A 23,052-nucleotide genomic window follows, 5' to 3' on the forward strand; every position below is an offset into this window, starting at 1 on the left:
ATACCTTTCAGAGTTTTGTGGGTTTTTTGTTTCGTTTTGTTTTGTTTTTTTAAAGATTTAGTTTATTTTTTGACACACAGAGAGAGAGAGATCACAAGTAGGCAGAGCAGCAGGCAGAGAGAGAAGGGCAGAGCAGAGAGCCCAACGGGGGGCTCGATTCTAGAACCCCGAGATCATGACCTGAGCTTCTGAAGGCAGAGGCTTAACCCACTGAGCCACCTAGGCGCACCCCTTTCATAGTTTTTAAATTTTTTTTAAAGATAGATAGATAGATAAATAGATTGCTTGATTTATATTTTTGAGAAGAGGGGGTGGGCAGAGGGAGAAAGAGAGAATCTCAAGGACTCTTGCTAAGCACCGAGCCTCATGCAGGGCTCCATCTCAAGACCCTGAGATCATGACCTGAGCTGAAACCGAGAGTCAGATGTTTGATCAACTGAGCCACCCAGGCTCCCCTGCCTTTCATGGTTTTATAGCTACAGGCGCTTTCATCATTTCCAGCTCAATTCATATATCTTGAGTGAGATACAGACTCTGTTTCTACATCTCTATTAGAAAGAGTTAATATAGAAGTGGATGTTTTAGGACAGTAAAGGTCGATACCTTTGTAGATGAATATAGTCCCGGTCTTACATCTTCTCTGGTACATTTTTCTTTGTCAAACAGCTGGACTGAGGGGTACCCAGGAATTTCGGGCTTTTGTTTTTTGCATTATTTGCGTGCTACTTACGTCACCATGGCGTAATGACATGGGAGGTGAAATTGTCTGTAAGAGAACATATCCAGGATGAGGGAGAGCAGAGTTTGAAGCTGTGTTCTCTAGCTAGAACCTAGAGTGCAGGTATTCTGAGTTGGTAAGAGATGGTAAGTTAATACAAATGGAAGTAAATATCCTCTAAGGACATGAGAAGCTCAGGACTTCGTGAATGGTAGAAACTATGAGTTTTGTGGACTACCCCATCACAATGTGGAGAGGGCTGCTACTGAGCTGTGGCAGGCAAAGGCCAGAAGTATTACTTCTGGAAGGAGGACACTGGAAATGCACCTACCTGCTCATCCTGGTCCATGTGGTCTGTCCATGTAGGAGATAGGTGGATAGTATCTGATAAAAATATTTTTCTAATAAGAGTGTGGGATCAAACAATTTGGGAAATGCTCCTATAAAATAGTTTTGAGGCTCTCAGGTAACTGAGTTAAGCGGCCAACTCTTGGTTTTAGTTGGGGTGGTGATCTCAGGGTTGTGAGATGGAGCCCCACATCGGGCACCACACTCAGCGGGGAGTCTGCTTGAGATTCTTTCCCCCTCTCTCTCCCTGTCCCCCTCTGCTACTCCCCCCGACTTGTTCGCTCTCCTTCTCTCCCTCTCAAATAAATAAAATGAAATCTTTAAAATACTTTTGTTTTAATAGACTAGGTAGTAGAATCATTCACAATAGCTATTATGTAGAAAGAACCCAGTGTCCATTGACAGATGGATCTACAAAATGTGGTATATGCATACAATGGAATAGTATTCAGCCTCACAAAGGAAGGAAAATATGCCATGTGCTGCAACATGGATGACCCATGAGACATTATGCCTCAAGTGAAATTAGTTAGTCACAAAAAGACAAATACTGTGTGATGCGATTTATATGACATACTTAAAGTAGTCAGAATGAGAGAGAGACGGAAAGTAGAGTAGTGGTTGCCAGGGGGAGAGGGAGGGAAGAATGAAGAGTTGTTAATTGGTATAGAGTTTTACTTTTATAAGATGAAGAGTTCTAGAATCGGATGATGGTGATGGTAGTTCAGCGTTACGAATTTATGTAATACCACTGAGTGGTGCACTTAAAGATGTTTGAGAAGGTACATTTTATGTGCATTTTGCCATAATAAAAAATTGGAAGGCACCTGGGTGGCTCAGTCAGTTTAGCATCTGCCTTTGGTCAGGTCATGATCCCAGCATCCTGGGTTTGAGTCCTGTCTTCTCCCTCTCCCACTCCCCCTGCTTGTGCTCTCTCTCTGTGTCAAATAAATAAATAAAATATTTTTTAAAAAAACCTAAAAAAAGGTAAGTGGTGGAAATAAATTCAAATAAGTAAATTAAATAATAAATTAAATTAATAAAAATAAGTAATAGATAAAAATAAACGTTTCCCCTCTCTGCTTACCTTTCACTAGATTTACTCATCCAAAGAAATTACTCTTAACAGATTATACTTCCTTCCAGGGACTTTTATGCACATAGAAGCATATTAATCTGTAAACGTAAAATCTTTTTAAAAACTCAGATTACGTAATGTTCTTCAGATTATGTGATGTTACTTTCCATTTAGTAATACACCTTATTACTAGATTTTGTTTATATTAGTACCTACTGAATTACCTCATTTTTATAGCTTTGCACTATTCTAATGTTTGGATATACTGGTATTTGTTAAATCGGTCACATTATGATAGGTAGATATGGTTTCCAGTTTTTGCTATTATAAGAAGTGTGCAGTAAATCTTTTTGTAGTCATGTGTGTACATCATATATAGAGAGAGATGTTATATATTACATATATATATATACATATGTATGTGTGTATACATATATATATAAATAACTTAGGAATCAGAACTGTATGTTAACTGAATATTTTAATGGGGGCTTCTAAGTTGCCCTCCCCAATGGTTGTATCATTTATTGTTTGAAGCGGTACTGGTTGTGAGGGATCATTTACTTGAAAATTGCCTCTCTCCCTGATGAACTTCTAACTTCTTGTTTCCTTCTCCTTTTCCTATTATTTATTTTTTGCCTTCTCTGTATAGTTTTGAGGTAATGACATTGTTATGAACTATACTGATAAATTTAGATTCTTGAGGAAAAAACTGGAAGCTTTTTTCTTAAACCTAAGGGAAATTTAATAAATGTGAACACTTTCTTATAAAGAGCAATTCCATTCCACATTGCCTTGGGGATATTTTTGAGTCAGAAAAACACACATAGTGAGAGAGCTGAAAACAATTAGCACAGTGATTTCTTTTAACTCCTCAGGTATATTTTCTTTTGCTTTCAGAACTTTTTGAGGAATCAAAACAACAAAACAAATTATAACCTTGTCTGTGAGACCCTTCAGTTTTTGGACTGCATCTGTGGAAGTACCACGGGTGGCCTGGGCCTGTTGGGTCTCTACATCAACGAGAAGAATGTAGTACTGGTCAACCAGACTCTGGAGAGCTTGACGGAATATTGCCAGGGCCCATGCCATGAAAATCAGGTAACCGTGAAAGCAGTTCTTCACGCAGAAGTATTCATGACTAATTAGCAAAAGGATCAAACTGGTGAAGGAGCCAGGCTTTGTCCACATGTAAAAGATCTTTCTTGCTTTGCCAGGTATTTTTACTCTTCTCACGAAACATACAAAGACTGAATTCTGAACTAGTAAATACTATGCCCTATTTTAATTTAATTTTATCATAAAAGAAAATTCCCATGAAAATGTTCCAGATATAAATCAGACCTACCGAAAAGAGTGAAATGTGTTTCTTCACCGTTGCTCAGTTTTCATCTTTAGTGACTCTTTCTCAGGATTTGTGAAACACACTCCCTTTGGCTTTTACCACTCCATTGTGGTGTGTCATATATATTAGTCTCCTTTAGACTCGCAGTAAACCTATGAACATTACAAAATAGGTCTTATTGCTCCCATTTTGTGGATGAATAGGTTCTGACCCAGAGATCAAGTGATGTTCCACAGCCTCGGAGTGAGAGAATCAGTATATTGTAGAGCCATACTTAAAACTCAGGAATTTTGATTGGGTCTAAGTAGAGTGCTCTTTTGACTACATTACGTTTTCAAGGGTAAAATTTCACCTCTCTTCCAGAAGGTTTGCCCGATTCCATTTTCTTGGACATCAAGGACATAGAAGACAGGACACTTGAGGGCATAGAAGATAAGACACTTGAGCTAGTCAAGAGAGGGTAGTCACTTGAGAGTTTGTTAATTGACTGTTCACAAACACTTAAGTGTTATGGGGCTATCATTGCAAGCATGGATTCAGCCTGGAAGAAAAGAGTTTTCGAGTGGTAAACATCTCTGGATATAAATCTCAAAGAAGCCATCAAGACTGAACATCGGTGCATAACATAGAAAAGAAGTGTGGGCGGGGGGAAACAGGCTGCTTTTCTATTGCAAATTATGAAATATGCACACACACGTATAAACAGGTACACACATATGCATGCCTAGTTATGTAGAATAAAAACTCAACATTTACTGATGTAAAGAATTTGTTGTGAGGATACTGCCCCCCTCTGTAATTGCATGTTACCCAGTAAAGGAGGTAACAGATTTTACCCTAGGTTTTCCTGGATTATATTTCAGTCTCCTAGGGTAATGATACAAAGAAATTTAACTGTTGAAAGTTGAGGAAAAATATACAAATTTGGAAACTTGGTTTTGTTGTTGGAAAAAACATGTATATCTATATTATTAAGCACGTATTCCCCACTTTTGGTCTTATAAAAAGATGAAATTGAGTTTTAAAATTAATTTACTAAGCTAAGCTCTAAAAGTAAAAACCTAATAATAAAAAAAATATAGTAATAAATAATGATAATAAACATGAATCCCTCATACTCTAAAAATTTAGTTAATTTGAACCCCAACTTCTGAAAATATGTGGGAGAAAAGACAGTTACCTGAAAATTCCGGAAATGATCTGCAAATTGATTCCTTCTAAGTCTATCAAGTATCTTAATAATCAGAAGAACCTCAGGAAGTGTGGAAGATGGATGGAAGACACCTTTCCTTTGTGTCAGGGGAGTAAAAAATTCTTTGTGCAAAGGGAAAAATGAAGCCCATTCTGAAAGATAACGGTTATTTCAGAATTACGTTGAGTTTACTCTTTCTCATTTAACAAACCTGGGTTTCCATTTTTTGGACCCATTGATACTGGCTGCTGCATCGTAATGTGTGGTTCCACAAATTCCAGCCCACAGGTTTCTGATGTTCAAGTTCTAGCCATTGAATTAAGTTCAGGATCCTAGCACAATAGACCCTAGCCTTCAAAATACTGCTTATCTCTCAGGATGTTTTATAAACTTTCCCCACGTCAGGTCCTTCTATAAATCACTCAGGTTGAAAGACTCTGCAGAACTTGTCTTCCACCACCATACCAGACAGATGTCCCCCAAACAATAGAAGGCTCCTGTCTTCCTTGTCTGCTGCCCCCAGATGTGCAGTGGCATCATGTGCGACTCACTCAATATTAAGTAGCAGCTGAACTGATAAGCCCTATCAGTGCCAATGACATTGACATACCACAAACATACCAGGTGGACACTCCTTTCCTAAAGGGGAATATTCTCTTAGCCAGGAGAGATCAGATCTTAAAATTCTGAATTTAAGACACTAACTTTTCTATTGGCGGGTATATTAGAATTTGTTGTCTGAAAGAATATTTAACTTCAGTTTTGAAGTTCTTTGAAATTCTATAAAAAATGGTTCATTTTAAAAGATCTCTATTTACACACATTGTCTCTTTCAGTGTTCTGCATTCAAAGCCATTTAATCAATACTAATCAATTAAAAGATTTAGTATGAAAGAATAAGTCAAATTTAAACCCTTGACTTAATCTCAAAGTTAAATCTTAATTCTGTTTTAAAAGCCACTAAGGTGACTGTTCTTTTATGTCAGATGATGCCTAGCACTTTTATGTTGTAAGTAAAACATTGTTTGTAAACATTTTGTTTTCCAGACGTGTATTGCTACTCATGAATCAAATGGGATTGATATCATCATTGCTTTGATCCTAAATGACATAAACCCTCTGGGTAAATATCGAATGGATCTGGTGCTCCAACTGAAGGTAGATTAAATCCACTATTTGGATGGGGGGGTGATATTTTCTATATAAAACTTCATTTCAGAATTGGCTCTGAATCCTCTAGTAGCTCTTGTAAAAACCCAGGTATTGTCATCTGTTCAGCTAATGAATTGACAGAAAGGGAGAGTGAAAGTACAATGTGCACTAAATCCCTAACAAAAGTCCAATAAGCTTTGAGGTAGTATCAGTCAAGGGTACTTTACTGAAAGTTCTTTTAAGTAGCCACTTTGTTTCACTATTTCTCTTTGTTTTTATTTTATACTTTGTATTATACAGAAGAAAAAATGTGTTAAACATTCATTATGCCGTATATTTTTAATTCATCTAGACTGTAGAATCCTATCTAGCAAGTCACAATGAATTAGACCATGTAAAAGAAGGGCTGTATTTTAGTGTCATGGCTCTCTTCTCTCAAAAAGCTGGTTTCTTTTACATAAGAATTGTGTTTTTTGGCCAAATACTATTAGCGGTGTTTACACTCCCTTGGAGAAGCTGCTTTACCTTAAGCTGTGTGCATACTTCCCAGTAGTTCCATTTATCAGAGCCTAGGAAGAAAATGACATTTAAAAAAATTTCTTCAACTTTTTCTTTAAAATGGAAATAGACAAATGAATATACACAAGAAGCTATATAAATAAATCCCAAACTCAAAGGCATGATATTCAATACAGATGAATTATTAAAGATCACATTACTGTGTTTAGTGTTAAAGAGGTAAAAAAACAAAACAAAAAACGGTTAAATATAATTTTTCTGTAAAGATAGGTCCGTCCAGTATCAGAACAAATTTTTTTTTTTTTTTTGAGGGAGAGGGAGTGGGGGGTGGGGGTTCAGAGGGACACAGAGAGAGAATCTTAAGTAAACTCTGTGCTGAGCATGGAGCCTGTGTAGGGGCTCAATCTCAGGACCCTGAGGTCATGAATTGAGCCAAAAGCATGAATTGGGCACGTAACCGACTGAACCACCCAGGCGCCCCTAGCAAATACAGTTTAATTAAATTTTGTATCAGTAAATTTATGGCCAGAGAGAATAGAAGTGATATTTTTATAAGCTTGTTTCTAAATGTAGATTAGATATGTAATGGAATCCACATATGTCTCTTTTATGTGAAGATTGTGCTAGGGGCTCCTAATAAGCAAATGTTTCTTTTCATAGACAAGGTGAATTTTTATTTTTTCACTGTTTTCATTGGCAAAATGTATAAGCCTTGAGTCTTTCTGTTCATAGAATAGAACTAAGGTGATCCTTATGTCGATTGAATTTGTGTCCTTTTCCCCATGAGCATCATGTTTTTATTAGTGAAGCCAGCCTCGGCCTATATGACAGACAGCTTCAGCTGAGTTACTAGAAAAATGTTTATTTCCCCTTAAATTCATCTTTAATCACAATTCATAAAGAAACATTTAAAATATAGTCTTTTTTAAAATATAAAGAAATATTTAAAATATAAAGAAATATTTAAAATATAGTCTTCTACTTAAAGAACAAGGCATGTGTGCCTTTCCCAACAATCTATGAAGCTCTGTATATAATGGCCAATATGAGAACAATGCTTATAAAACAGAATAATATATATTGCCAGATTTTAGGAGGCTTCCATGGGTAGAATGCTTTTAATTATAAAATCTCTGTAACATCAAAGAGTAAGTCATATTTAAAAATGCTAAATTAAGGTTTATTTTGTATCATTCATCCTTAAATTTAATTGCTTAATCATTTATACTTTCATTTAAAATTTTAAGTATATTTAACTCTGCATATTCATTTATTGTGAAGTCTTATGCATTTTTTCATGCATATGTCTTGTTCTTTAACTTTTAATTTACATTTCATGACTGACCCGAGACTGCAAAGTTTTGAATTTGTAAATAGGTTTTTTTTTTTAAAGGTCTCTGGCTTCCTTTGGAAGAAAATCATCTATTAACACTGACGCACACATTTGATTTCTTAGTGTATATAGGTTCTTGTACTTTCAATTTGATTCAGATTTGAGGTCATTTACAAGATTTCTATTCTTTGAAGATAGTGTAAAAAGATTGGTTGGAAAAAAATTGTATCGCCACTGGTATTCTAAAATTGGATGTATTTTTAAGCTATTATGTATTGGGCCTCCTAAGTGAGGTTCATTAGAGAATACTGTTCATGTTGCCAAGGTTTGAGCTTTGAATTCTGTGGGGTCAGTTCAGATTACTCTGATTACTCCACTAATCGTGGAGCCTTGTTATTTTAGGTATGTTGTTTGTATAGGATGCTAGATTACAAAAATGGATTTTAGGATTGATGCAAATCTGCAAAAATTGAAAATGAACCAGAAAAAAATAATGCCACTTCCCTTACAAAATACTAATTTTTTTTTCAGGATGGGTCTATGACATTGCTACCATCATCACCAGACATCATTGCTTCTAATATTAGTTTTAAAGATAGTCTTTAGGCTGCAGTCCTAAAAGAACAAAATAGTTGGATAGAATTTGGTACTAAGCTACTCAGTCAAGTTAATTTGTACAAATTTAACACAATTTTTTTTTTTAAGATTTTAGTTATTTATTTGACAGAGAGAGATCACAAGCAGACAGAGAGGCAGGCAGAGAGGGAGATAGAGGGATGCAGGCTTCCTGCTGAGCAGAGAGCCCGATGTGGGACTCGATCCCAGGACCCCAAGATCATGACCTGAGCCGAAGGCAGCGGCTTAACCCACTGAGCCACCCAGGCGCCCCTTAACACAATTTTTGTGATGAATGTCTACATATATCAGACAGCTGATTCAGTTCGAGTTTATATCTTACAGGATGTTAATTTTGAGTCACTGAGAAACATCTTAAAGACATTAAACGTTACTTTTCTTGTGTTCCTATCAAAGATTGTGTGTGGCACTTGAGATTTTTATATAAATAAATATTGCAAAAACACTGTAGAAATATGTCCCAGGTACTTTTTATCATTTCACAGTTTGCCATAATTCTGGGGCAGTGCTATTGAAAACAGTGTAAAGAAACATCTTTCCAAATGTTGAGGATATTGTGCTTTGTGTGACAAGACTTTGTATAATTCTTTGGATTATAAATCAACTTCATCAGAAATATTAATGGTATCTACAGGTTATATGTTTGAGAATATATGCTTATAAAAGAACTGGAAACATCAAAGACAACACAGACTATTTTTAGCCTCTATTAAACAAAAGAAAATATTGTTTTTCTATAATACAGATAGTAAAGATGTTGCATTTTACTGCCGAATAGTGAGACCAGTAAATTATTACCAGTAAATTTTTATCTTTACTTCTAACTCATGAATTTAAAATTTTATAGATTAATACTCAGTAATTATTGCTCATATTTATTAAAAATTTTGATATGCTAATACATATTCATGTTTTGCACAAAAAGCAATTGTGCTAAGTTCTTTAAATTATATACCATTTCTGTAAAGTACATCATTGATACTGGTTCACCTTATCATCTTGTTAAAATGGCATCAAGACAATGTCTATTTAGAAAATGGTGATGGAAAATAGTGTATTTTAAAGCATTATATATAAGGTTTTGATTTTGTATTGAAAACATCCTTTCACCAATATTTAAAATATTCTTTGGAATACAACTCTCATGACTCGTTATTTTTATTTTATGTTGACAATGGAATAAAACCTTCTATATTAAAATGTGAATTAGCCAAATGAAATTAGCAATTTAAAGTTGTTTGTTTTTTTTTTTTTAAATGGTCCTGGTAATATCAATTAAAACAAACAGGGATAGTTAATCCATGAAATGGGCTTTCCATGTGCATTAACTCAATCTGTATCTCTAGAACAATGCGTCTAAGCTTTTGCTGGCCATTATGGAAAGCAGACATGACAGCGAGAATGCGGAAAGAATTCTTTTTAACATGAGACCCAGGGAACTGGTAAGAAAACTTTTTTAAAAAAAATATTTTATTTATTTGTTTGACACAGAGAGAGAGAGAGAGATCCCAGGTAGGCAGAGAGGCAGGTGGGGGGTGGGTGGGGAAGCAGGCTCCCCACCAAGCAGAGAGCCCAATGTGGGGCTCGATCCCAGGACCCCGAGATCACGACCTGAGCTGAAGGCAGAGGCTTAACCCACTGAGTCACCCAGGCACCCCAAGAAAACTTTTAAAACTGTATTAATAATGTTCATCCTAAAAGGGATGAATTTGCGGTATGCATGTCAGGGAAAAGATGGCTTTTTCTAGTGGCTTCCACTACCTAACCAGGGCATAATGGCACATCACAGCTTACCTTTGCAGGTGACTCAGGAGGCCCCATCATGGCAAAATCTGTGTGATTTGGGTCCTTACTTCATTGGTTTTATCTTCTCTAAGCACTTTTCCTAATCAGATTGTCACAGTCTGTTAAACTATGTGAAAATTCTTTTTTTGCCAGAAAAAAAAAAATAAGTGTGCTTTAGTTTGTGTATTGGAATATAGGAGAAAAGTGTCTAAAAAAATGTTTGTACTCCTCAAAAATTTTATTTATACCTCTTTCTGAACAATAAAAATAAGACCAATTCCTTTTGAACTTGTTTCTATCAGTGAAATGTTGTACCATGCTTGGCCTAAAGGAAATTATATGAAGACTTGATGGGGATTCTGCAGAGATCGTTAGTGTGCCTTCTTATTGTAGAAGTTATATTTTCCTCCTCATGTACATGGAAATTAGGAAGTAATATCAGCATGCTTTAAAAGCACTGAGTTTCTTTTTCTTTAATTTTAATTCCAGTATAATTGAAATACAGTGTTATATTAGTCTCGGGTGCACAACATAGTAATTCAACAATTCCATATGTCACCCAGGACTTGTCACAACAAGAGCACTCCTTCATCCCCATCACCTATTTTACCCCATCCCCATCCCCACCTCCCTTCTGGTAACCATCAGTTTTGGTCTCTATAGTTAAGAATCTGTTTCTTGGTTTGTCTCTGTCTCTGTCTCTCTCTCTCTCTCTCTTTTTTTTTTTTTGCCTTGAAAGCACTGGGTTTTAAAAACATTGCAAACATTCTCAAACCCACATCACTTGGCGGTCACATGACTAAGTCCCAGTCTTAGGAGCACCGCTGTTGGTACTACGGGGAGATTGTATTGAAGGCATTCTTTTGCTCTCTCTTTCAGAGTGAGGAATGGTGTTGAGGAGGGCTAATAAAGATAAATGTAAGAAGTAATTTTATTTAACACATATTTATAGAAATTCTCATATCTATAAGGCAGCGGGCTAAGAGAAGCAAGATATTCTCTACTCTTATGGTTGAATGGGGCAATGAGTTATGTGTTCATTCAACAATAGCACTGTACAAGAGCCTTTGAAAATACTCTCTTCTCTGCCTACACCTTTATCTCATGTGACTCACCATCAGTCTCTTGCCTGAGTTCATGCCCCTGCTCTATTTTCACTTAGTGTCTCACACTTAGTGCTGCTGTAGAACTTTTTCATTCACCTCGATGTGCTGACTCTCTCACTGGACAGTGAGCTCCTAGAGGAGAGTGCATACTGTATTATACCCAGTGGGGGGCATACTGTGTTATACCCACTGTTGGGTCCTCAGTGCAGTGGACAATGTCCAGCTTCACTTGTCCCTGTTACCCAGTGGGCACTGAGTATATAATGGATGGTTCTCAGGGTTCCGGAGTCTCCTAATTCATGGGAACTTTGGCATTGTCAACATTCACACATCAAAGGAAGACTTTTCAAGGAAGTAGACAATATTGTAGGAAAATACTTTCATATTCATTTAAATGAAGGTGGTTACCAAGGTCATTCTCATTTATAGTTCTTTTATGCTTTTCAAGTCTTAGGACTTAATTAAAAGTTTTCAATTATACCTCATAAACAATGTAAAATGCTTGTTGTTTGTGGCATTTCAAATCTTGTTCCTATTTGTTTTTTTTTTTTGATAGGTGGATGTGATGAAGAATGCCTATAACCAAGGACTGGAATGTGACCATGGGGAGGATGAGGGCGGAGATGATGGTGTTTCCCCAAAAGATGTTGGACACAATATCTATATCCTGGCCCATCAGGTGTCACATTTTATATCTTATATTATTGCTAATCTTATCAATTGTGTTTTGTGTCATGACTTGTTATATTTTCAAGTTCTGGTCCCATCATTTATACAATACCTGCCCCCTTGCTCTGGGCCATGGAGAGGGAAACATTCCTAGAATGCCCAGTTGTGTTCCCAGAGCTATGCCAAGTGTTGATCCATAAGAAAATGATACTTGCCACCAAAAACTACTGGGCCAGGAGACAGAGACAATGCCAGGTCAGAGCCTGAGAAACAGACAAACCATGACAACAAATGGAAGCTTCAAGGAGAGAGGAGGAGAGGCCAACTGAAAAGATAGAGTGTGAAATAAGGGGGTAGCTACATTTGGTCTAATCAGGACAAACCTTGGAGATGCCTTCTGGCCTCTTTGAGTTCAAGTTTGGCATGTCAGAAGTGACAGCCTCTAACTAGTTTCTACTAGACTTCTAACAAAGATGAGGCTAAATTTTAAAATTCCTTTGGAAGACCCATATCTATTCTATATTTCTTTATGAAATCAGGCACTTGATAGATGTTGTTTGAGGAATTTAATTTTATTAACATAAAGATCAGCTTTAAATTTGCATCATCTAACGCAGATTTGCTTAGAAGTTAAACATTTTAAATGTACAGTGCCAATTTGATTTTGTCTGTAGCAGCTCCCTCTTTCTTATGGGATACAGTCCTAACTCTGTAGACTTTCCCCAACCTGCCTTTCTAGTCATCTTCTCGCATGGTCTACCTCTCTCTCTTCCTTCTTTCCCATACAGCTTACCAGTAATTGAACAAACACTGATACATATAAAGTACATTGATTTATTCTCACTTTTTAAAAATTTTTCCAGTTTTATTGAGATATAAAGGACATATACAGCACTCTATCTGTTTAAAGGTGTTAAAAAGTTGCTTTTCAGACACTTCTTGCCCTTCTCTATAGAGCTGTATAAAGTATGTAAACTCAAGCGTAGTCTTCACAAAAGATTCTGGGAAGGAGTCGGATTTTAAAATATATTAACAAAAGAAGCTGCTCTGATTTTCTAAATACAGTTCGATCACTGGAAGATTTGAGGGCCTCTCATTGTATAGCAAAATGCATATGTAGACCGGACCCAGATAAGGGCAGATGGGTTATAGCTAGAAAGACAAAAGAGAATTTTGGGTATTGAGGAACTGAAAGCCAGAATGAAGGGCACATTAAAGGAAGAACACAGAGGTTTAGGAGGTAGAAAAGGTGCCATTTTAATTTTATTTTTTTTTAAAGATTTGTTTATTTGAGAGAGAGTGAGAGAACACAAGCAAGGGGAGCAGCGGTCAGAAGGAGAGGGAAAAGCAGACTCCCCGCTGAGCAGAGAGCCCGCCATGCAGCTACATCCCAGGACCCTGGGATCATGACCTGAGCCAAAGGCAGACGCTTAACCAACTGAACCACTCAGGCGTCCCAAAGCTGTCATTTTAGAGAGAAAGAGAAATTCAGGTGACAGGAATTGAGTCACTCTAGACAAGGAATGACTAAAGATTGAACGTGAGTGGAAAGAAAAAAGTCACTGGCTGAAAACGAAAATCAAATTGGCTACTAGGAGGAAGAGAAAAATGTGATGGCCCAGCATGTGCCTGGGGAAGGAGCTATTTCAGAAGCTGTAGCATTGTGGAAGGAAAACAACAAGGAAGAGTGGGCCAGAGTGAGCAGTGAAAATTTTAGAGGAAGGAAGTAGGGGAATTCAGCCGCCCATGTTTTCTTGACTAAAACCTGGTCTCACTCTGTCTGGAGAAATGTCCCCTCTTGCACCAGTGAGCGGCTACACAAACAAGTCCTGACCTGACAGGCTTGCAGACAGTGGGAAATGAAGAACCAGCCTGACTAAGTCAGCCTTGGAACTAGAAGAGTGGCAGATGTTTGAACCAATCACCCCCATCCGTGAAGAGGAGGTTTAAAAATGTCATCTCAGGGCGCCTGGGTGGCTCAGTGGGTTAAGCCGCTGCCTTCGGCTCAGGTCATGATCTCGGGGTCTTGGGATCGAGTCCCGAGTCGGGCTCTCTGCTCAGCGGGGAGTCTGCTTCCCTCTCTCTCTCTCTGCCTGCCTCTCTATCTACCTGTGATCTCTCTCTGTCAAATAAATAAATAAAATCTTTAAAAAAAAATGCCATCTCAGATTACCCGTATAATGTGTGGAACAGTACAAATGTCAAGGTCAAGAAGAGACTTTTCTAGGTCAGTTCATTTTTAAGCAGATGAAGTATAAGAGTAGAGAGTACAGATTTTAAAAACAGGCTATGGAGGGTGTGGAGAAGAATGGAGAATGAGTATAAAGAATGCAAGAGCTGTCATAGAATGAAGGATAATGATAGAAAATATAAAAATGATATAAAATATGAAAATATGAAGTTAAAAATGCAGATGGCATAAGAGGTAAATGATCTTGATGGGTTTAAATTTATTGACAGTGCTTGGAGAGAAAAGATTAGATTCAAAGACAACGGTGGAGTTGTCTAAGGAGTGGGAATTCAGTAGTAAAAAAGAGGAGTAATAGGATACAATTTACTGAAACAAAGAGATGAAATCACAGATGGGAAAATGGCTTGAATGGAGAGAAACCTCTATATAGAGGTTTCTTAATTTTGCAAAACCAAATCGTTGAGAAAGCAGTAGTTTGTAGAGCTAGGATGGTACAACACAGAGATACATGAGTAAGCCAGACTGAGTATAGGGAAGAAGGAAATTCTGAATTGCTGAACACTCTAAGCCTTGGGATTCAGTTGTAAGAGTAACTATGAAATGAGAGTAAGTGTGCGTTCTTTGAGGAACTCAAAAACGGGATAGGAGTGGCAGAATATATAAAACGGTATATGTAACTGTGTAGAGTTAAGCAACTGTCTGCTTATTTTCTTAGAGTGACACAGAACATTGTTACCTTCTTACTTTTTAAGGTATTTTCTTGGGTGACTCCTCCCACTAGTGTGTGTGTGTGTGTGTGTGTGTGTGTGTGAGAGAGAGAGAGAGAGAGAGAGAGAGAGAAACTCAGTTTTTACTCAGAGAAGAGAGCCCACTGTGCTTTTCTCTTCTTTCCACAAGTGACTCAATTGGGGCTCTCTAGGCTGGCATGTTACATTGGTTTCTTGGGAGGCCAGCCATGGTTGCTGAGTACCTTATGAATCTGTTATCCAAGCAGCGACCACACCAAAGAGGAGGGATCATGTGCTTTGCTTTCAGGAGAAGCCAGGTAGGAGTGCTCCAAGGGTTTGGTTGAGCCCCGCTTTTGCTGCTTTCACTGTGGGTATGGAATTATTTGTCCCCTGAATGCTGATGACCATGCAGATTGGTTTCTGCCTTTGCGCAGTTCAGTAATTCCAAAACCAAGGTTCAACTTCCTCCTTGTTTTACTATAATCATCTTTTGTACAGACAGTTTATTTTTGTGCACTCAGACTTTCAATTTTTGTTGTTATTCTTTTCATGGTAGTGAGGTAGTTCTGCTTTTTCTACCGTGACATCCTTTTTAGCCCTTCCTGTGGTTGGTGTTACAAGAAACAAATAATGCTTCTTTCTTGTAAGTGTCTTGTCTGATCTACATAAAACTATAAATATATCAAAAAGGGAATTTCTTAAGTTCTACTACTATGGTGCGTGCAGAACATTTCCTGAAAATTCAGCTATAGGTCCTTTTTGATTTTCTGCCATCCACATGTTCTCCTTCCATATCTCTGCCTTGTCTTTCTGCTGTGGGCTTCTTCTTTTATATTTTGCCTTCTTACTGTTCCTTCTCATCTTTATTCCTGCCTTTCCGTAGAATAGTCACTGCCTACAATCTAGGACATTCTTCAGTACTTTGTATGTACTTAACATGTATTAAGCCATATTGTTTTTCTGGTCCCATGTAGCAATTTCTGTTTTTCCATCTGAAAAACTCAATCCCCCTCTAGCTTTATTGAGATATAATTAACACATAACATTTATAAATTTAAGGTGTATAATGTGTTGGTTTGACATATTTATATGTTGCAAAATGATTAACCACCATTAGCTTCATCCCATTGCATCATTATTTCCTTTTTGGTGAGAACATTTAAGATACAGTCTCTTGGCAACATTCACTATATGATTACAGGAGTATTTGCTATAGTCACCATGCTGCACCTTAGATCCCCAGAATTTGTTACTCTTATAACTGGAAGCATATACCTTTTAACCAACATCTCCCCATTTCTCCCAGCCTTCAGCCCCCTAGTAACCATCATTCTACTCTCTGTTTCTCTGGCTTACACATTTTTAGATTCCACATATAAAAGATCATATGATATTTCTCTTTGTCTGACTTATTTCACTTAAGTGTAATGGACCTCAGGGTCCATCCAAGTTGTTGCAAACAGCAGGAACTCCTTCTTTCTCATGGCTAAGTAATATTCCATATTGTGTGTTTATATATACACACCACATCTTCGTTATGCTTCATCCCTTGATGGACACTTGGATTGTTTCCATATCTTGACTATTGTGAATAAGTCTTCAGTGAACATGTAGGACCCTTTAGTTCAATACCTACTAGAATTAAGATGTATATGGAGAAAAGTATTAATAAACAAGCCTTTGGAAATCAGAAATGACCCTAAACCCTGGCTCATAACGCAAGAAAGGATGGATCACTTTAACTGGCTATATGAAATTATTTTTAAAATACAGTTTTTAAAAATTTTCATGAGTGTTTCCCTATGTCACTAAATGGTCTTGAAAACATAATTTTACTGTCTGCATAATCATTCATTATTTGAATGTGCCATAATTTATTTAATCACTCCTATTGTTGGACATTAGGTTTCTAATGTTTTTGATATTATAAATTATGCTGTGATTAGCATCCTTATACATTAATCTTTGTCTGCTACACTGATTACTTCCCTAGGATAAATTCCAAGAAGTTTAATTACTAGGTCACAGGGTAGTAACTATTTTATGGTTTGATACATATCATAAAATTGTTATCATAAAATTCCAAATGTGTGATGGTACTAATCTTACTCAATCCTAAAATTACTATCATTTAAAAAAAATTTGCCAAACTTACAGTGTGTGGAACATAGTGACCACTTCACCACCATTTGTTAAATGAATCAATGAATTATAGTTGAGAGGTGATCTCACTTTATTTATTTTTTTTAAAGATTTTATTTATTTATTTGACAGACAGAGATCACAAGCAGGCAGAGAGGCAGGCAGAGAGGGGGGAGGAAGCAGGCTCCCTGCTGAGCAGAGAGCCCGATGCAGGGCTCAATCCCAGGACCCTGAGATCATGACCTGAGCTGAAGGCAGAGGCTCCAACCCACTGATCCACCCAGGTGCCCCAGGGATCTAATTTTAATTCACACTTTTTGGATTACCAATAAAATGGACTCTTTTTTTTTTTTTTTTTTTTTTTGAGAGAGAGAAAGTGAGAGAGTGGGGGAAGGGGCAAAGGGAGAGAATCTCAAGCAGACTCCCCACTGAGGCAGAACCCAACATGGGGCTTGATCTCATGACCTATGAAATCATGATCTGGGCTGAAACCAGTGCTCAGCTGCTCAACTGACTGAACCACACAGACACCCTCAAATAGACCTTCTTTTCATGTTATTTAGTGTTTCAATTTTTTTTTTTTTTTTTGTGATTTGAAAATGTGTTTCTCCATTCTTCTGACAGGGTTCATTTTGTGTTTGTGAATTTTAATTAACAGTAACAAATCTTAGTCATAGTAGCTATATCTACTTCTTCCTGATTAATAGCTTCTTAATGTTTTAATGATAGGTTTCTTCTGCCCCGTTGAGATCTCTTAAACACTCACTTAGATTTTCTTCTGGTGTATAATGAATTAAGTTAAGTATTTGACTATATAATCTTCCCATGTCATAATGCAGAAATAATAAAAAAAGCAATTTCTGAGGTTAAGTTATCTCTGAGGGTTTAGCCCCAGATTTAGTAATAAGAGGAGTTTATAAGGGCAGGGTTTATAGGAGTTACATGAATGTGATATAGAGCATGGGTCACAGAGAGAGCTTTAGCAGAATAGGTCAGGGCCAACTCCAGACCATCTTCAGGGTCAGACTGGGCACGTGAGTGAGCACTGGGGGAGCAGGTGAGCCTGGGACAGCCTGGTGATCCTCTTCCAAAGCAGGCAGCCTTTACTCACATCTGCTAACTTTCCAATTCAGATTATAGACCCGAGATTTCCACTTCTTTCAATATTTCAAAAGAAACCTGAATTCTGAAATTTTTAAAAAATGTAAGCTCTCTTAATTTTTAAATGTTGACAGTTCATTTGGTATTTTTAAAGACACTGAGCAGTCCAAGCAAAACTCACCAGCAAGTGGAATGTTGCCCACGATCCATAGTGCCACTTAGAGACTAGAGGATCCAAATTTCTCATTGATTCTTCATTCAATTACATGGATCTTTTGAGTGTCTGCTAGATGCCGGGCTCTGGGCTGGATATTAGGAATACAGCAGTGAAGAATAATGGGAGATCAGCTCCCAGGGAATTTACATTCTGACTGGGAGCAATGACGAGTAGACAGACCAGACAGATAGCAGAGAGTGTTACAAGCCGTGCAGTGAGTGAGAACAGGGTTTGAGGAAAGGCAGTTCTGGAATGCTAGTGTAGACTGCTGATCCGGAGGGATTTCTCTGAGGAGCTGAAATTGAGGCTCGCTCTGAGTGAGCAAGCAAATGCCGGAAGTATGAAGTGGAGAGATATGGGGGGACATCCCAGAGAATGGCTTGAAAGTGGCAATGAACTTGGCATGTTTAGAGGAACAAAAGACCTGTGTAGCTAGACCTTCAACCAGCCGTTAACACTTGAATATTGTAATAATCATATAAATACACCTGAGGCTCATTTATTATAAGAGAGTCATTCAAGAACACTTACATTAGGCATTGTTTCAGTTGCTAAAATGGAAAGATGAATAAAGATGCTATCCTGAAGCTCATAATAATAGGCTTTTGTTAAAATAGAGGTAGGCATGAGATGCATGTTCCTAGGAGTCAGGAGAGGATTCATGGAAGCAGTGACACTTGAACTGAATCTCGAAGGATAGAAGGAGGGGCGGGGAGAACATTCCATCAGAGGCAACAACTTCAGTGTTTTAGAGAAAGGAACTTCTTTTGAGAATATTGATAGGGTTCTTGTGTGGTATCTGCTGATGTCTTTATATGAAATGAATTATAATTTATATTAATTTATATTAAGTCAACATCTTTGATAACTGTGAAGACCTCTAATAAATGTTGCTTGAATGAAATAAGTGAATGAATGAAAAATGGAGAAATGAATGACTAGGACATGATGTACTCTAAAACTTTAGTATTTTTAATTTCAGTATTATAACAAAAAAGCTGAATACAGATAATTTCTTGTTATCATCATGCTCAAAATTAATGATAATTTTTTCCACTGGAGTGTAAATTCTATGTGCACAGACACAATTTGTTTTTCTGGTCCCATGCCAACTATGTACTTTAGCATATAGTAGACACTCAAGAAGAGTCTGGGGAATAATTTCCTACGAAAATGCAGGCTGATAATATTTTCATGTAATACAGGTACTGGGTAAGATTAAGAGCGTCCTACCACACTGGTATTAGCATGCTGGCAGTCAAGGATCTCATTCAGTTCCTATGGGCTTTTTAATTTTGTAGAGCACTCTTTACCAATCATGTCAGCAAATCCTACATAGAATCCTGTACTATTTCCCTCATCCGAAGACTTTTTTTTTTTTTACTTTTGTTCATGATGCCACCTCTGAACTAATAAAATATCTCCTCCTTTTCTTAAAACTCCTGTTAGTACTTCCTTCATTTTTCTGAGATCCAAAATGAGACTGACTTACTCCATTTCTTAGATGAATTCCAACCAATGAGCTCTTCTTTGTATTGAATTCTTACATCTGTCATCTTCACCCAAAACTGCATACATACATACTTTCACAACAGTTTATCCTAGAATTGTTTCATGTGTGTAGGACTTGGCTACTTAATTAATAGTAGATTGTCCAAATTTGAGCATCCACGAGGCCTCATTAAAAAAAAAAAAAAGGAAACTTTCCACAAGAAGAGTATCTTGGGGAAAAAATACTTGACATAATAGATTTAAATCCTCTAATGGGCACCTACATATCTTTCACCAAGCAACAAAGAATCTTTGGATGACTGCCATTTATATGACCGCTCAAATTCATGGTTAATGGGAGAAATAAAAAATGCAATCCAGGAAATGGATTGAAATTGGACTCTGTAATTGTTAGTTTGGTATAAAGATCATGAAGCCAAGTTTAGTGGAAGCAATTATTTTTCTGCTTAACATTTCATGTTTGGTAGATATATATTTATTTCTGAGTGACATAATTGTTAGAGCATCAATCTGAATTCTAGCAACTTAGAAGGACTTTGCTGTGCCTTTGGCTCCTCCTTATGTCAGCTCTGATTTCAACTTTATCCACTGAATTAAAAGTCTATTAGGAGAACTAGAGATATCAGGCAGGGAGGCTTCTACATATTTTTTTTTTTCCATACAAAAAAATACATAGTATTTCCTAACCTATTTTAGACACTTGGGTTGTTACCCTGTCCCGAGTGGAAGCCGGTATCTCTTTCTTTCCCTTCAGGAGAGAGAGAAAGCATAGGAGGAATAGCCATTGTGTTTTAAGGATGAGGAGTCCTTTTGTTATGTTATACTGATGGAATTTGCTGATGTCCTGATAGTCCTAATTCATCCATTTTCTTTTCCTTAAGAATTTAATCTCATAGCTGCGATTGCTTGAGCTATGTTCATTTTAAGGGATATGCATATACATACTCTAAATAGCTAAATTTTAATTTATACTGAAGTGGTATGAAGTGTATATATTACTCAGACTACTTAAAATGTTTTCCTTAGAGACTTCGCTACTCACCTCTTTGGGGCTTCTATTTTCTTATGCTAATATATAGTAATCAGCATTGCTTCATTTACTTTATTTGTAGAAACAGAAGGATGGGTTTGTAATTGGATACATAACTTCCATCTTTAATATCTTTGAAGGGTTTTAACTAACTTACAATTACTTCATCTTTATTATTGCTTGTAGTGCAGAAAGTAGAAAACACAGCTGGGTTTTTCAGCTCCCAGAAGCACTTGTAGCTCAGTAACATGTTGGCTAGAATATTGTACAAACAGCTTAGCTGTTATTCACCCTTGCACCCTGTGTTTTCTCCATGAGCCAATGACGTCACTCAATCTCTGACTTCAGCTTCCTCATCTACAAATATATGAGGGGTATCCATCAACTGTGCTTTCAGAGTAAACTTTCAGAGACTTTTATGGACCCTAGAGTAGTTGGACCATGATGGCCCCTTTACTAGATTAGGTTATGTTTTAAATAAAGAGACACTAACCAGCTATTGGATATTTTTGTATTTATGTATACCTTACCTACTTATGAAAGGAATTTGAGGTTGAGTAAGAAATGCACTTGTAAAATTAGACTGTTAGAATTCAAGATCAAAAGCCTTAGAAGGAAAGGAATTGAAGTATGCTAAGGGTCTCAGATAATATTCTTACTGTTCATTGGTAAGACTCAGAGTGAAAAATTATGGGCAAGACTATTAATATCTGTACTATTCATTCATGATCATCTTTTTGTCAGTACTTACTTCTAAAAGGGATCCATGGAAGGGAGGGGATAGCAGGGTAGACAATGTTTTCTAAAAAACGCACAGAGCTTTTTTTCAGTCCTCGGGGGTGAATAGGGTTCAGTATTTCTGAGTTATAATCAAAAGCGAGTATCGATAAATATGAAGTATGAGGAGTACGGTAGTCATTGTGAAAATAGGTATGTAAGGTCACTTCCTAGGGAGATTTGGATAATGTAGAAACTTGCCAATATGTGAACTTAGTTGAAAAAAACTTTCTTAATATCAAGAGATTATCTTTCTAAAATCTCAGAAAATAGACTTAATGGCCAGCTATGTGAAAAAACAAAACAAACAAACAAAAAAAAAGCAAAAAACTACTGTTAATCTTGACAACAGATACGTAGAGAGATACAGGCAGTTAAAGGAACTTTGCCCGAAAACTTAATATAACTGCAAATTTTCTTTTCTAAAAGAAATAAGAAACCCAGGATCAACTCTTTTCCCCCCATCAAAAGATATTTTTCTTTGTTGCCTTCACAAAGCAATTTGAGTTAATAAAATAGATGGTTATTAACTAATGTTACTTTGAGCATTAATTATTCTGTGTTTCTTGGCAACCAAGGCAAAAAAAAAATACCCAAAAACCAAAAAACCACTCATATTGATTATTAGTGAAGCACAAAATTTCTTTGTACTTTATTTGAAGAGGAATTTATTGAGGAAACCCTTATGAGGTAATATTAATTAATGGTGTTGTAACAAGTTAAGATTAGTAGGCCTTCCTCACTAATATAATTTAGAAATAAAAATTGCCTATTAGACACCAGATTTAAAAAACAAAAAACAAAAAACAACCTTGTTGTATCCTGTTGCCATGCATTCTCTGTGGTAAAAAAGGTAAGCAGATTTTCAATTAAAATTTTAACATAATGTAAAGATTGAAAATTTTCTCAACAAACAGTTCTGCTCATGCTTCCAGCATCTACATAGAGCCTGGTGCCTAGAAAGTGCTCCCTAAATGTTTAGAAAGACTCATCAGAATTACTCTCGTGACTTTCCCCAGCTACACTCATTTTTTTTTTTTTTTTTTTTTTTTTTAAGATTTTATTTATTTATTTGACAGACAGAGATCGCAAGCAGGAGAGAGAGAGGAGAAAGCAGGCTCCCTGTGGAGCAAAGATCCGATGTGGGGCTCTATCCCAGGACCCCGGGATCATGACCTGAGCTGAAGGCAGAGGCTTTAACCCTGAACCACCCAGGTGCCCCAGCTAAACTCATTCTTAATTCATTCTTTATTCAAAGTCTATTTATTGGTTACCTATGAGAACCACGCTCCTCTCCCAATGCTGGGGATCAAGTACTGCATGACACACCCAAACCCCTCCCTGGATGAGTTTACATTCTCATGGGGAAGTCTCCCTCCTTGTGATCACATTACTTGCTCCTTCTGGGGTCAACTATTCCAGAGACACGTTTGTGCCACCAACATGAAAATGAAGGTGTGGAAATGAGATAGA

At 36.9% G+C, this 23,052-nt stretch overlaps 1 protein-coding gene across 1 annotated transcript in view; it reads left to right on the forward strand.

The window, feature by feature from the left end:
* ITPR2 (inositol 1,4,5-trisphosphate receptor type 2) overlaps nucleotides 1-23,052 on the forward strand; it is a 498,632-nt gene that overhangs the window by 345,902 nt on the left and 129,678 nt on the right. The window contains exons 42-45 of the mRNA XM_044226478.1: nucleotides 3,045-3,245; nucleotides 5,729-5,839; nucleotides 9,668-9,763; nucleotides 11,769-11,891. Of these exons, the coding sequence (XP_044082413.1) occupies nucleotides 3,045-3,245; nucleotides 5,729-5,839; nucleotides 9,668-9,763; nucleotides 11,769-11,891 (531 nt within the window). The remainder of the gene's footprint in view (nucleotides 1-3,044; nucleotides 3,246-5,728; nucleotides 5,840-9,667; nucleotides 9,764-11,768; nucleotides 11,892-23,052) is intronic.

This window comes from Neovison vison, chromosome 12, assembly GCF_020171115.1.
Source record: "Neovison vison isolate M4711 chromosome 12, ASM_NN_V1, whole genome shotgun sequence".
NCBI classification, from domain to species: Eukaryota; Metazoa; Chordata; class Mammalia; order Carnivora; family Mustelidae; genus Neogale; species Neogale vison.